This window comes from Drosophila erecta, unplaced genomic scaffold (genome assembly GCF_003286155.1).
Source record: "Drosophila erecta strain 14021-0224.00,06,07 unplaced genomic scaffold, DereRS2 tig00000092-arrow-pilon, whole genome shotgun sequence".
Classification (NCBI taxonomy): domain Eukaryota; kingdom Metazoa; phylum Arthropoda; class Insecta; order Diptera; family Drosophilidae; genus Drosophila; species Drosophila erecta.
In genome coordinates this window covers 6,780,124-6,793,890 of record NW_020825207.1, presented here as the reverse complement: position 1 = coordinate 6,793,890, position 13,767 = coordinate 6,780,124, and the positions used below count along the sequence as shown (strand labels likewise).

Genomic DNA, 13,767 nt, shown 5'->3' with positions numbered 1-13,767 from the left:
CATGCTCACCTGACTTAAATTTAAAAATAGAAAGTCGAACTTTTACAATTTCACCAGAAATTACAAAATGTAAGTATTCGGAGGATATTCGGAAGTAACGGGAATATTAATCCCGACAAGGTCATTTTGTTGGTGTCCCCCTAACAAAAGCTCGCTGCCCCGCTCTCTCATCGCAGCGCACTGGTCGTCCCTTTCTGGCGCGAATTGCGCGCTCTCTTGCTCTCAGCGAGCCGTCTCACACAGATATATACACACACAGGCACACGCAACAATATTTATTTTATTCAATTCCAAAACGGCCAGCCAATAAGTTGTGTTTGTGCAAAACTCGCGCGTTCGCAATTTTCTGTAGCTGACTCTCAAATCTCATACAAAACGATCTCAAGCGATCTCCGTTAGGCGAATCAAACCCGGATATATCCAGATCTGCAGTAATTACCATATTTTTTCGCCAATTTTTGTATTGCGGGCTGGATGTTTTGTATCTGTTGTTGTTGGTGCTTTCATTTTGCAGCAATCTGTGTGTGTGTGTGTGTGTGTGTTGGTGCTTTTGGCGGACGTGAGATTGTGTGTGTCTGGTGGCAGCCTGTATGTTTTTTTGCATGACTGCTTCGCGGAGCTGTTGGAAAAGCTTTTCCCTGCAAAGTAGTCTTGATACAAAAGTTAAAAGCCGCGGCAAAAACAAAAATCAAAGCAAAAACAGAAAACGCGAAGAGAGAGGGACAGTGATAGAGAGAGAGAGAGAGAGAGAGCGCGAGTCAAGTCGAGTCCCACACGCACACTGACAACGTTTGACTCACTCGTACACGCACACACTCACGCGCGGTTAAAAAGGCCTGGAAGCTTGCAAAAAATAAAACTAAATAAAATAGGAGCTGCTTAAAAGTGTGTGTTGTCAAATAACCAAGTAAACAAAAAGCTCCCCGGACTCGCAAATTCATGCATATCTCCGGCGCAACGATCTGGCAACACCAACAACAACAGCAGCAGCCACACAAGAAACTGCGTTTTAACCAATTCCATTTCCATTTCCTGCACTTATCTTTCTAGCTTCTTCCAATTAGTGCTGGAAAAGTAACGTCAGTAACGGTTTAAATCCAGTCGAGACGCAAACCCCACTCCACTCCTTAATGAGTTCCCCTCCATTAAACGGAAATCGCCACAAAAAACGTCTGATTTGCCGCTGATAAAGCTGATAAAAGCGCACATACACACACCAAAGTCAGCTGCAATTTTGCGATAAGGTTAGTAGTACATCATTATGAATCTTTGATTTTGCCGGCAAATCGAGGCTTCCAGAACAGCTGCACGAGCTGCAAGTGAAATGGAGGTCCCCGAAATCAAAAAAAAAAAAAAAAACAGGAGAAAAGAGGAGAAAAAAACCAAAACACTAATGGCGCCTGAGCATATGCTTTGGGAAATTTTCAAGAGCGCCAAGCGAGAGAGCTCGGGGGTGCGAACGGGACAACCGTACAGACAGTGTTTATGTTTTGGTAGAAAGGTCACATCCTTAGCTTCCAATAGAACTTTCGTTCGTTACTATCCCCGCCACCCACGTCCCGCGTAAATTACGTCAGGAATCGAAGAAGAAGTTCGTTCCGACAGGCTTACATGCCCTAGCACTTGAATATCATTTCTACTATATAGTGAAATCCAACAACGATTAATATCTTATCAAAACATTAAAGAATTTTACAATCTATGAGTAACTTACTTATAACAAATCCACGTAAAACATATTAAAGTAGTGTTTGCTATAATTAAACAAACCCTTTCTTACGTTTCTATGCGCTATATTTTAAATGTATTATCGGTTTCAAAAACTTAAATTTGCCATGTTATGCATGCCTTTCGTTTGGCCGGGTAGGTTTTACAATTTTTGCGCAGATTTAAGGATACGCAAACCCCAATTTGCAAACCTATGATCGAAGCTGTAATACCTCGTGTAAAACTTCAAAATTTTAAAGTGGGTGGTGAAAGTTTTTACGACGCGACTCCTTCAATGTGGCAAACCAACAGGCAGGGAGAAAGCTTGCAGCCTGACATTGAACTTGGGCACTCTGAACGGAATTCTATTAATCACAGGGTGCCGCAGCTTTTTGGGGCAACTTTCACCAACCATTTTGCAGCTGCCACACTTCAACAGATTGTTGCCAGTTGCAGCCATCGATTTCATCGCACATACGTGCATACACACATACACATATTCATACATTCGTAGCGCGCCATTTCAAAACTTTAGCTCAAAGCTTGCACTGTACAGTGCACTTTCTTCCTGTACTCCCATTAGAATAAGACTCAAATTCATCTCAACAGCTGTCTTGGCGGCTGAGGAGCTTTCCCCATTGCCTGTTGCACTGTTGTTTTCATTACAAGGATGTAGATCATTCAACAAATTAACAACAGTAACAAATGTATGCAAACTAGCAGAGTTAATTGGTCAAAGACGCAAAGGGTATACTGGTCCACCCCAGCCACGACCACTTTGCATGGCCCATTTGGTCGACTTCCTCCGGTCCAATTACCAATGGGTCCTCCCGCCCCATTGTGATTATAAGCTTTGAACGCTGACATCAGCAAGCGCAGCAAACAGCCGTCGCAGCAGCAGAAGGAGCAGATGATTTTCCGGTTTGCCAGGGACCGAAAACTGGTTTTGAATGGGGAAAAAAGAAACCCAAACCAACGACAGGCTGACCGAATCGAGCGCTGCCCTTTTGCACAGTCGGGCCAATAAGACAATACAGTGCGGAGTGTTACATGTTAGAGCTTATATATTTTGAAAAGTACGTGTGCGGAATTAGACAAGACATTTTGCTCAGAAATCGACGGGCTTGATGGTGATGAACCGGGAGAGAATGAATGCCACCAGAATGGTGGCGCACACGAAACAGAAGGCGAACATGTAGAAGCTCTCCTCGGTGAAGATGTCGGAGAAGGCGGGTATATCCTGGTAGATCTTCTCGATCACCGCCAAAGTTCCTTTGTGCTTCCTCACCATCCTGATGGTTACTTCTTCTTGGTTGCCTTCTTTCCGCCGCCGGCGCCTCCTGCAAGCTTCTGTTTCTCCGCCTTGGTCAGGACCTTGTTGGTGATCTCCTCCCGCGGTGCCAAGCTGGACACGTGCTTGTTGCACAGCTGCAGCAGCTCAAGTGTATTCAGGTTATCGCTGTTGAAGCGGATCTCCTTGACTTTGGCTTGTTCTGTGAAGGATGTAATATAAATTAGTGTTTGCTTTTTGGTTAATGCAGTGGTTTACTGAGCTGTTCACGCTTCAAGGAAACCAAATTGCTATCAATTTGGGTTCCTTTTTGGGCAGATTGCAAGTGGCCCAGTTTTGATTGCAAGAAGTAGACCGTATAGATGTCTCACCTTGCGCTGACTCAATCAGGGCAAACTTGATGTTGGCTGGCTGGCGATCGCAGACGATTTCCGGCTTGACCACGCACTTGGGATTCGTGCCTGCCACTTTGGGTGTGGAGAGCAGGAAGAGGAATTCTCTGCAATTCGAATAGAAACATATATTATTGATTTTTCATCGCGATTTCCTTGATTTTCCAGGAGCAGCGACGCCGCCTCAAACTGACGCCGACACCGACTAAAATGTCCACGGAGCGTGAGCTGGCTCCTGGTGGGCCAGCTCAGCTCCATCCGCACACGTTGCCGCTGACTTTTCCGGATCTCCAGATGACCTCCGCCGTGGGCATCATTGGGAAAGTCTACGGTGAGTGTGGCACCCAATCATTTCGCCCAATCACCTTTTAAGCCCTCAAAGGATCGGTTTTTATGGTGTGAATACTTCGCTGCACCCTTTTTGGTTTTCCTGAGTTCCTCTTGCTATGATTTTCTTTTTTCCTTTCGATTTCGTGAAAATTCTATCCAACTGAGTGGGGAGTGGGGCGGTACTGCGCATGTCCCGCTATCGGTATCGGTGGAAAGCGCTTTTCCGACTCACCGTGTGGACTTGACGTTTTCCGCGAATGGATCGAACTGCACGGTTATCCGCTTGACGCCCTTCAAATTCACGCTCTTCAGCTGCTTGCCAATGGCGGACACAATGCCGCCGGAACGCCGCAATGCGCCACTGAATGGCACAGACATTATTTATGTTTTTCTTAGCGCCAATGAAAACTGCGGTTTTTCCGCACAAAAATTACGACGTAACAAGCACGCTACGTAACAGCTGAGTGGCGATGACGATAACTCGGCCAGTCACGATGACCGCCGATAGTTTTACAACACTGGCATTGGCGCGTTCAAGCAACCCTGCCTCGCTATGCCCAGTCCGCCGCTTATATAGTCATCTCGCTCCCACGCACGGCCGCGGGCGAGAGTGCTTTGCCCTCATTTAAGTGTGGTTAAGAGTGTACAGCATGCGTCACGCTCACACGTCGCGAGTACAATTTTTGTGTGGACGTCCAGTGTGTGGCTGCTGTGGGAAAAGCTGAAGAAAATTGCATTTTTTGCATAATGCGCGGCGTGAAAAGCTAACAAAAGTTGTGCTAAATCAAAATTCGATAGTCTGGCCACGGTTTGTGCATAAGAGCGGGCGGCGCGAAAGTGTTTGGTGCACAAAAACCACGTCTCGAAAAAGTCAAGAATTCTACGTGCACACATTTTTTGGGCTGCCATATATAAAAAAAAGAAGAAAAACGCATACAAACGCATTTTCTTGCTGTATATGCGGTGGAGCACACACACACACACACAGAGGCAGACACGCATACAATTGCACTCACAAGATATACGAGCATAAAGAAGAATTTTTTCTTAGTTGTATTACAAGAGCATTAGATACATATATAAGTATATAAATATACATATATACACGCCTAGGTGTGTACATAACGGATACATACATATAAAATTAAACGAAAGCTGTGCCTACATTTGTGTTCTTTTCCAATACTAAAATAACAACAACAAACAATAATAATAATAATAACCATAATATAATTAAAATAATGCAAGTCGAGCGAGAGACAGCGACAAGATAACACACCCACTTGTCTGCTGCTAATTCCAATTTATATAAAATAAGCCTACGCCACGCCCACGCGCAACTACAACAACAAAAGAAAAACAAAACAAATGCAAAATCAACCAAACGAATAAAACTTTAAACTACTTTAAAGTGTGATAAGCAAAAGGCTGAAATCAAAAACAAAAAACAAAATAATTAGTAGAAAACCAAAAGCAAAGGCAACAACAAAAACAACCACAACAACAAAAACAAAAAAGAAAACCAACAATCAATTACATTTTACACCAAAACACGAAAAGCAAACACGAGCCAACATTTTTTACATTAATTATTTTTCTTAAACCAAAACCTAACTTAGTGCAAAAACATGTATCCAGTTGGACAACGTAAGTGGCTGTCACATGATGAATGAAACTAAAAGAACCGATAATTTCCAGACAGAACAAAAAGGGGAATTCCAAAATATGCGACTGCTGTCACAAGTTTTCCCACAACATATCGCCCTGCCCCTCGCCCACCCACCAGCCCACTAATCAAGTTTTTGATGTTCCACTTGCACCTATGTGTATGTGGTACATGTACATGCTCGTACGTACACATGTGCAACTGCCACACAGACAGGCACGTGCGTCAAAGTGCAGAGTGCAGAGTTGAAAATGCGCAAAAATTGGGTCAACAACCTTCGACGCGTCGCAATAGTTTCCAGCTTTTCCGGGGGTTGCTCAATTGGCGTCTTTTTCTTTTTTTGGGGCCACATCGTATCGTATCGCATCGTATATGGATCTGGGTTTTTGAAGAGCAGTCACTCCCAATTGCGTCGCAATTTGCTACCAATTGTGCGTATTTCATTTAAATATTTGTGCTTCAATGGGTTGAAAGCGTAAAAGGCGGCGAATAAAAGAGTTTGCTGGGTTAGAGAACGTAAAATACTTTTATTGTGATTCTTTTGTTTGCAAACTGAATATTTAATGGGAACTTAACACCAGAGAGAGCCAACATAGGTTCCACTTTACAATTCGTTGTCGCATTATATCAAGCAAGCATAGGATTAGAATCTATAAGCGAACTATAGGATATACGCACTAGCATCTATGGATAATAATACAAATATATAGCTTAGGACCAAAGATTGTGATTCAACTAATCCATTGAGGGAGCATAAAGTTTACTTTGATGGCCGAAACATTTGGTAGAACATCAAAACTTACCCCAACTTACTTATGAAATAACAGCAAACTATTAACAATATGGTGGCTAACCCGGGACTTGGATATGCATATCAAATACCCACCCGACCCACTAAGCAACTGGCCAAGGGGCAAACAACTTGTGGCAGCAGGACATAGACACTCTCTATAGACACCACAAAATATAACCCGAAACACACAAATATATATACATATTGATAACGATGATGAAAGAAAACTGTAACTAAAATATTATTAACGCACTTTAATTTCGTTTTCTTTTCGTTCGTTACCGCCAACTGTTTTCGGTTCTACGACATCGTTCCACCATTGACATTATCATTTCGATTCCCTATCATTGACAACAAACCAACCATCGATTGGCCATTTGCCCCATTTGCCATTTTTGATTTGAACCTCTTCATTTCCATGTTCATTTGATTACCTTGCGTTGATTTGATTACCTTTTCTTTTATAGAGTCACAGTGGACCCCCTCGCCCACTCGGCCTCAGAGTCCCTCTCAGGCGCAGACTAGCTTCGACACGCTCACATGTAAATTACTCTCCAAGAACCAAAAGCGATTACTAAAATTACTAAGATCCTTATGCAATTTGATTGATTCGAAACGCTATACCGAACTGTTTGTGTTTACGTTCTTTAGTTTGGTGTTCCCAACACAACCCACTAACTAACCCACTAACCCATCCCTCAAACTAATCCGTAATCCTTTTTGCCGTAATGTTACTAACAAAAACTAACAAAAACACAAAAACCAAACCTTACAACTAACTTTTTGAACTTTTATTTCGTGTAAATGTTTGTTTCTTTGTACCATGCAAAGTGCACTTGAAGTATTTCTCTACACCTGAACTAAAACACCTACAAACACCTGTTTGAATTTGAATTTGTAAAAGTTTCTGTCTTACGCTCGTTGCATGATCATTTTTTGCTTGTAGCAATTGAGGGTTAAGGTTTTCTCATACGCTAGTTTATCTCAGTGGAATACAGATTTCCAATTGATCAAGATATCTTCTATTAGGGTTTGTACCTTTAAATACTTCTCAGAATGTCAACTCTTCAAGAGAAGTAAATATAAAATACAAATAACACTGTCAGTACAATTATTACTTAACTTAAGATGCTCTAAGATCCAAAAGATCCTGAGATTTATACAAGCATGTGAGAACCAACCCAAAACGTACTGTTAGATATTGCCTACTATTTGCGTTTTTTTTTTTTTTTAAACTTTTAATAATTTGGAAATCGCATTTTTTGAGAGGAGACTAACTGGCAATTGACTTTACAGCACCACCAGCGCCCGGCTCGTCGGTCAATCCCACCGCCGTCACCAGTCCAAGTGCCCAGAATGTGGCCGCTGGTGGAGCAACTGTGGCCGGTGCAGCAGCAACTGCCGCCCAAGTGGCCTCCGCCTTGGGAGCCACCACCGGCAGCGTGACGCCAGCAATTGCCACCGCCACGCCAGCCACGCAGCCGGATATGCCCGTCTTTACGTGTCCACGACGTCCAAATCTCGGACGTGAGGGTCGCCCGATTGTGCTGCGCGCCAATCACTTCCAGGTGACGATGCCGCGTGGCTATGTGCATCACTATGACATCAATATACAGCCGGACAAGTGCCCGCGGAAGGTGAACCGTGAGATTATCGAGACCATGGTGCATGCCTACAGCAAGATCTTCGGAGTGCTCAAGCCTGTGTTCGATGGTCGCAACAATCTGTACACCCGCGATCCCCTGCCCATTGGCAATGAGCGTCTGGAGCTGGAGGTGACTCTACCCGGCGAGGGCAAGGATCGAATCTTTCGCGTGACGATCAAGTGGCAGGCTCAGGTCTCGCTCTTCAATTTGGAGGAAGCACTCGAAGGCCGCACCCGGCAGATACCCTATGATGCCATTTTGGCGCTCGATGTGGTCATGCGTCATCTGCCCAGCATGACGTACACGCCAGTGGGACGCAGCTTCTTCAGTTCCCCAGAGGGCTACTACCATCCCCTGGGTGGTGGACGCGAGGTTTGGTTCGGTTTCCATCAGAGCGTTAGGCCCTCGCAGTGGAAGATGATGCTCAATATCGATGGTGAGTTGGCTGCGCTCCATATTGTCTGTTTTCCAAACTAATTAGTGCTTACTCCACAGTCTCGGCCACCGCTTTCTATAAGGCTCAACCAGTCATTGACTTCATGTGCGAGGTGTTGGACATTCGCGACATCAACGAGCAACGCAAACCGCTCACCGATTCGCAGCGTGTCAAGTTCACCAAGGAGATCAAGGGTCTCAAGATCGAGATCACCCACTGCGGCCAGATGCGTCGCAAGTATCGTGTGTGCAACGTTACTCGCCGCCCCGCTCAGATGCAATCGTAAGAATTGTGCATTTTCAAACCCTTCTGCTGTTGCTAACCATGGTTATTCGTCACCCCTTTAGATTCCCACTGCAGCTGGAGAACGGACAGACCGTTGAGTGCACCGTGGCCAAGTACTTCCTGGACAAGTACCGCATGAAGCTGCGCTACCCGCACTTGCCCTGCCTGCAGGTGGGTCAAGAGCACAAGCATACTTACCTGCCTTTGGAGGTGTGTAACATTGTCGCTGGACAGCGGTGCATCAAGAAGCTGACCGATATGCAGACGTCGACCATGATCAAGGCCACGGCCCGTTCTGCACCGGATCGCGAGCGTGAAATCAACAATTTGGTTAAGCGCGCCGACTTCAACAACGATTCGTATGTGCAGGAGTTTGGCCTGACCATCTCCAATTCGATGATGGAGGTACGTGGACGCGTATTGCCGCCTCCAAAGCTTCAGTATGGGGGACGTGTGTCCACCGGACTCACCGGCCAGCAGCTGTTCCCGCCACAGAACAAGGTGAGCTTGGCCTCGCCCAACCAGGGTGTATGGGATATGCGCGGCAAGCAGTTCTTCACTGGCGTAGAGATCCGCATCTGGGCCATCGCCTGTTTTGCCCCACAGCGCACGGTGCGCGAGGATGCGCTGCGCAATTTCACCCAGCAGCTGCAGAAGATCTCAAACGATGCCGGCATGCCGATCATTGGGCAGCCGTGCTTCTGCAAGTACGCCACCGGGCCGGATCAAGTGGAACCCATGTTCCGTTACCTGAAGATCACCTTCCCAGGCCTGCAGCTCGTCGTGGTGGTGCTACCCGGCAAGACACCGGTGTACGCCGAGGTGAAGCGTGTGGGTGACACCGTTTTGGGCATGGCCACCCAGTGTGTGCAGGCGAAGAACGTGAACAAGACGTCGCCACAGACGCTCTCGAATCTGTGTCTCAAGATCAACGTCAAGTTGGGCGGCATCAATTCAATTCTGGTGCCCTCGATCCGGCCAAAGGTCTTCAATGAGCCGGTCATCTTTTTGGGTGCCGATGTAACACACCCACCAGCTGGCGACAACAAGAAACCATCGATTGCCGCCGTCGTCGGCTCCATGGATGCTCATCCATCGCGCTATGCCGCCACCGTTCGGGTACAGCAGCACCGACAGGAGATCATCCAGGAGCTGAGCAGCATGGTGCGCGAACTGTTGATCATGTTCTACAAGTCGACGGGCGGCTACAAGCCCCACCGCATCATACTCTATCGTGACGGAGTCTCCGAGGGACAGTTCCCACATGTCCTGCAACACGAGTTGACCGCCATCCGGGAGGCCTGCATTAAGCTGGAGCCCGAGTACCGGCCGGGCATCACGTTTATTGTGGTGCAGAAGCGCCATCACACACGACTCTTCTGCGCCGAAAAGAAGGAGCAGAGCGGCAAGTCGGGCAATATTCCCGCAGGCACCACCGTCGATGTGGGCATCACACATCCCACCGAATTCGATTTCTATCTGTGCAGCCATCAGGGCATCCAGGGCACCAGTCGCCCCTCGCACTACCACGTCCTGTGGGACGACAATCACTTTGACTCGGACGAGCTGCAGTGCCTCACGTACCAGCTATGCCACACGTACGTGCGCTGCACCCGATCCGTCAGTATACCGGCGCCAGCCTACTACGCCCATCTGGTGGCCTTCCGTGCCAGGTAAGCCATTGGATTCGTTTCCCCTTCCATTGGACGATGCTAATGCTAACTTCCTTTGCAGATATCATCTGGTGGAGAAGGAGCACGATTCGGGCGAGGGATCGCACCAGAGCGGCTGCTCAGAGGATCGCACGCCAGGTGCCATGGCCCGGGCCATCACTGTGCACGCGGATACCAAGAAGGTCATGTACTTTGCCTAAAAAGTATCGCCCCCCCCTAAACCAACACCAAAAAGCTAAAGAATACAAAATCAGTTTCGAATTTCGATTCGAATAAGCAACTCCCCACTTCCCTTCCTCAGATCAGAAAGCGGATGAAAGCCAAGCATAGTAGTTTAGAATTAAGTTATGTTTTACGTTGAGAGAGCGCGCGATGGGAGGAAAACCAACCAGAATACGAAGATCTTGCATGCATTAGTATATATAGTATATATAGTAAGCAGAGGAATGAAAATCCCACAAAGACACACAAACACCATCCACACACAAGAGCAGATAGCCACACAGTGAGAAATAATAGGAAATGATAGCCAATCGAATGTCAGGCACAAGTTTGCGAAATCGAAATCGAAGAAAAACACACAAAAAGTCGAAATGCGAAAGCGAAATGTGAGAATTCTCAAAAACAAGCGTAGCAAACAAATTGAATGCAAATAGGAAATCAACTAAAGGGAACAAAAACTACGACAGCAACACCAACCAACAACACCAGAAAACTAAATAAAACAAAGCAGAAAATTAAGAAAGTGAAATCAAGTGAAAAGCGTCATCAACACGAGAGAGAGACAAGTTTTGTAATAGAAATTACGATTAAATTGTACAATATATTTTTACACGATACGAAATGAAGACATGATGAATGATAATGAATGAATGCATACAACCAAAGGTTTTTAGTATACAAAATGAACACGTTGCTGATCGACTCACACAGCAAACACCACAAGAACACCAACCACTCGGATTCTCTGTACTGTGAACGAAGACCACCACCAAATTGCAAACAAAAACCACAAGCGACATTAAAGCGACAGAAAGCGAAGCATTGAAAGAGTGTAGACACAACTTAGCATGTACGTGTACTAATGAAAATACTTCAATAACTAGGGCGCTGACAAAACCGAGCAAGAACATTTAATAGTTTGTAAGTTGGGCTCTACCTAAAACAGAAGACAAAAATCTAAAAACAAAAAACAAAAAAAAGAATGCAGATGAGTTAGGTGGGCGATTGGGCGAGAACTGCAATTTCAACAAGGGACAAACTTTTGGTCAAAACAATAGCTATACTTATAGAGCAGAGCCTAATTATATACATACATACATACCTAAGCCTAGAACTAACATTTAAAGTTTTTACGAAACGAAAACCAAGCGGATGAAGGAAGTGTAACAATGTAGAATACTTAAATTCAAAAGTGAAAATAACACGGTAGCAGCAGATTTGTTACGTTGGCAGTGCTGATATTTTATGTTAGTCCTTAGTTTACCCTCTTGTATGCACCACACAGTCAGACTACGAACTTCTCCCCTCGTCGAGTCCAAGGCATATCACTCAATGTCCTCTTATTTATGTACCTCCTACACACTAAGCCTAACGATATTTAGTTGTACCTTATATATATATTTTTTTAAAAACGAATGCCTAACGAAATTTCTGTTGATTTCCTCATGTTGATCCTACGAATTGGAATATTGGCTTCTTTCGCAGCTGCTTTTCGTTGTAATTTCGTATTAATTAACTTTAGATCAAAGTGGTGTACGGGTAATATAAACAATGGTAACTCTTCTCCACCGTCCGCCGGAGGGAGGTGGTGGCAATAACATTTCAATATTTTACAAACTAGTTTTAGTTTCGCCAAAATCAACAAGCAACAGCAAAAAAACAAACAAACAAACAATATCAATATCAATATGAAACGTATGCTTAGTAATTGTACTATATCGAGGACACAGTTCAAGTTAACATTATGATGAGTTGTTATTTATGCGGTGCGGGCGACGACGATCTCCTCCGACTTCCGACTCTCCCGGGCCAAACCTAATTTATAATTGTGTACATCCTTCACAGAACCTTTAATTTAGATTTAGTTTCCAAGTTCGCAAGCTGTTTTGCCAATCGTACATTATGTGAGCATTATAAAATACATAATATATATAAATCGATATGCTTATATTTAATCATTTATTGCACTTACAAATTAGTTGGTAATCCTCAAAAAATACATGTAAAAGGAAAAAACAGAACGGAGGGAGCTCACAGTCCCTCAAAATGTTGAATCGAACATTTAGAAATCTCTTTCGATTTGAAATCAGTCATAAATCACTTGCGAGCTACTGCATGATTTCAAATCACTTGATGTTTCAGTGGTAGCACAATTTGATATTGTCTTTTTAAATTTGGCATTCTGCCAGTTTTATATCTCTTGCTGAAATTGTAATTTTAAACCAGAGTTAACTTTTTATGAAGCCTTTAGCTGCAAAAATTGTTTCAAATTCGACTAGTCCTTCCAACGAGGCTCAACATAGCTGATATTAATAGCTTATTAATTAATTAATATTAATTAGTACTGCGTTTAGATGCGATTAACATTTTGTGGGGCTGTGCAATCAATGTGTGGGCGTATTTGTTGACTTATTCATTTTCCATTTATTTAACGTTTTTCTAGTAACGTTTCTACACAAGGGATTAAAATTTTAAACTTATTTCTTAATGTTTACTTAAACCAACCCTATGCAAAAAACAACAAAAACCAACAAAAAAAAAAACGAATCAAACAATTTTAGTTTTAAGCAAAAACGATAACGAAACAATGCAAAGGAGTTCGATTTGAGATCGCCCAGAAAGAACCAACATTTACATTATATATTCACTTAGTTTAAGCTGAAGCTGAAATGTGTGCCGACAATGAATGCATCTCGTAGTTGTAAAATGAGCGAAATATTCAACAATAATTTACTTTACCACACAATACATGAGAAAGTCCAAAGCTTTAACTACTCGCAGCAGAAAGCGGAACGAATGAAGCGGAATATCGGTGGGGAAAAGCCCACACCAATCCACTAATCCACTAATCACTAATGAAAATGCCAATAACAAGCTGCTATCTCCTCCCATCCAAGAAAAGCTAGGCTGTAACAGTTGTCCCTATATACACGCGTAAACTTATATATAGCAAAGCTGGATAACTCCGATTTTCCCCCCAAAGAACAACTCACACACGCTACAATTTCAATGGTTTCTTCAGTGTCGTGCAGCAAAACAACAAAAACAAACAAAAAAAACAAGTTGGAGGAGAAGATTGGAGATAGATCGTGGAGGAGCGCCTTAGATATCATTTCCAAACTATGTTCTGCTCAGAGGCAAGGCCCAATAAAAGACAAGAAGCCGGGATATCCACATGGGAACTTACATTTTTATCTGTCAAAATTCAATTGAGCTTTAAACTAAAGATAGATCGAGAAAAACGAAAGAAAAGAAAAAAGAAAATGAGGTAAAAACTTGAACAAAAAAAAGAAGAGGAGAGATAAGTAAGAAATAGAAAGGGATCG

The 13,767-nt window shown here is 44.0% G+C and overlaps 3 protein-coding genes across 9 annotated transcripts; 1 reads left to right on the top strand and 2 right to left on the bottom strand.

Annotated features, from left to right (window-relative positions):
- The first annotated feature begins 229 nt into the window (after window positions 1-229).
- Window positions 230-12,948, top strand: LOC6549426 (protein argonaute-2). Of its 6 annotated transcripts, none has more exons than XM_026981067.1 (8): window positions 230-431; window positions 1,051-1,244; window positions 3,559-3,721; window positions 6,647-6,721; window positions 7,476-8,261; window positions 8,321-8,543; window positions 8,609-10,219; window positions 10,281-12,948. In XM_026981067.1, the coding sequence occupies exons 3-8, from the start codon at window positions 3,601-3,603 to the stop codon at window positions 10,417-10,419; spliced, it is 2,955 nt and encodes a 984-aa protein (XP_026836868.1). In that variant the 5' UTR covers window positions 230-431; window positions 1,051-1,244; window positions 3,559-3,600; the 3' UTR covers window positions 10,420-12,948. The 6 variants fall into 6 exon arrangements, with proteins under 6 accessions (XP_026836868.1, XP_026836871.1, XP_026836869.1 ...); XM_026981068.1 differs by lacking the exon at window positions 230-431 and adding an exon at window positions 737-885; XM_026981070.1 differs by lacking the exon at window positions 6,647-6,721.
- On the bottom strand, window positions 2,754-4,199 carry LOC6549424. 2 transcript variants are annotated; one of them, XM_015156162.2, is made up of 3 exons: window positions 3,953-4,199; window positions 3,370-3,497; window positions 2,754-3,200 (listed from the first exon to the last, which is right to left on the bottom strand). In XM_015156162.2, exon 3 carries the CDS (start codon window positions 2,996-2,998, stop codon window positions 2,816-2,818), a length of 183 nt encoding a protein of 60 aa, XP_015011648.1. In that variant the 5' UTR covers window positions 2,999-3,200; window positions 3,370-3,497; window positions 3,953-4,199; the 3' UTR covers window positions 2,754-2,815. The 2 variants fall into 2 exon arrangements, with proteins under 2 accessions (XP_015011648.1, XP_001975704.1); XM_001975668.3 differs by lacking the exon at window positions 3,953-4,199 and adding an exon at window positions 3,756-3,942.
- On the bottom strand, window positions 2,759-4,199 carry LOC6549425. The gene is made up of 3 exons (XM_001975669.3): window positions 3,953-4,199; window positions 3,370-3,497; window positions 2,759-3,200 (listed from the first exon to the last, which is right to left on the bottom strand). The coding sequence occupies exons 1-3, from the start codon at window positions 4,096-4,098 to the stop codon at window positions 3,007-3,009; spliced, it is 468 nt and encodes a 155-aa protein (XP_001975705.1). The 5' UTR covers window positions 4,099-4,199; the 3' UTR covers window positions 2,759-3,006.
- Window positions 12,949-13,767: the final 819 nt, after the last annotated feature.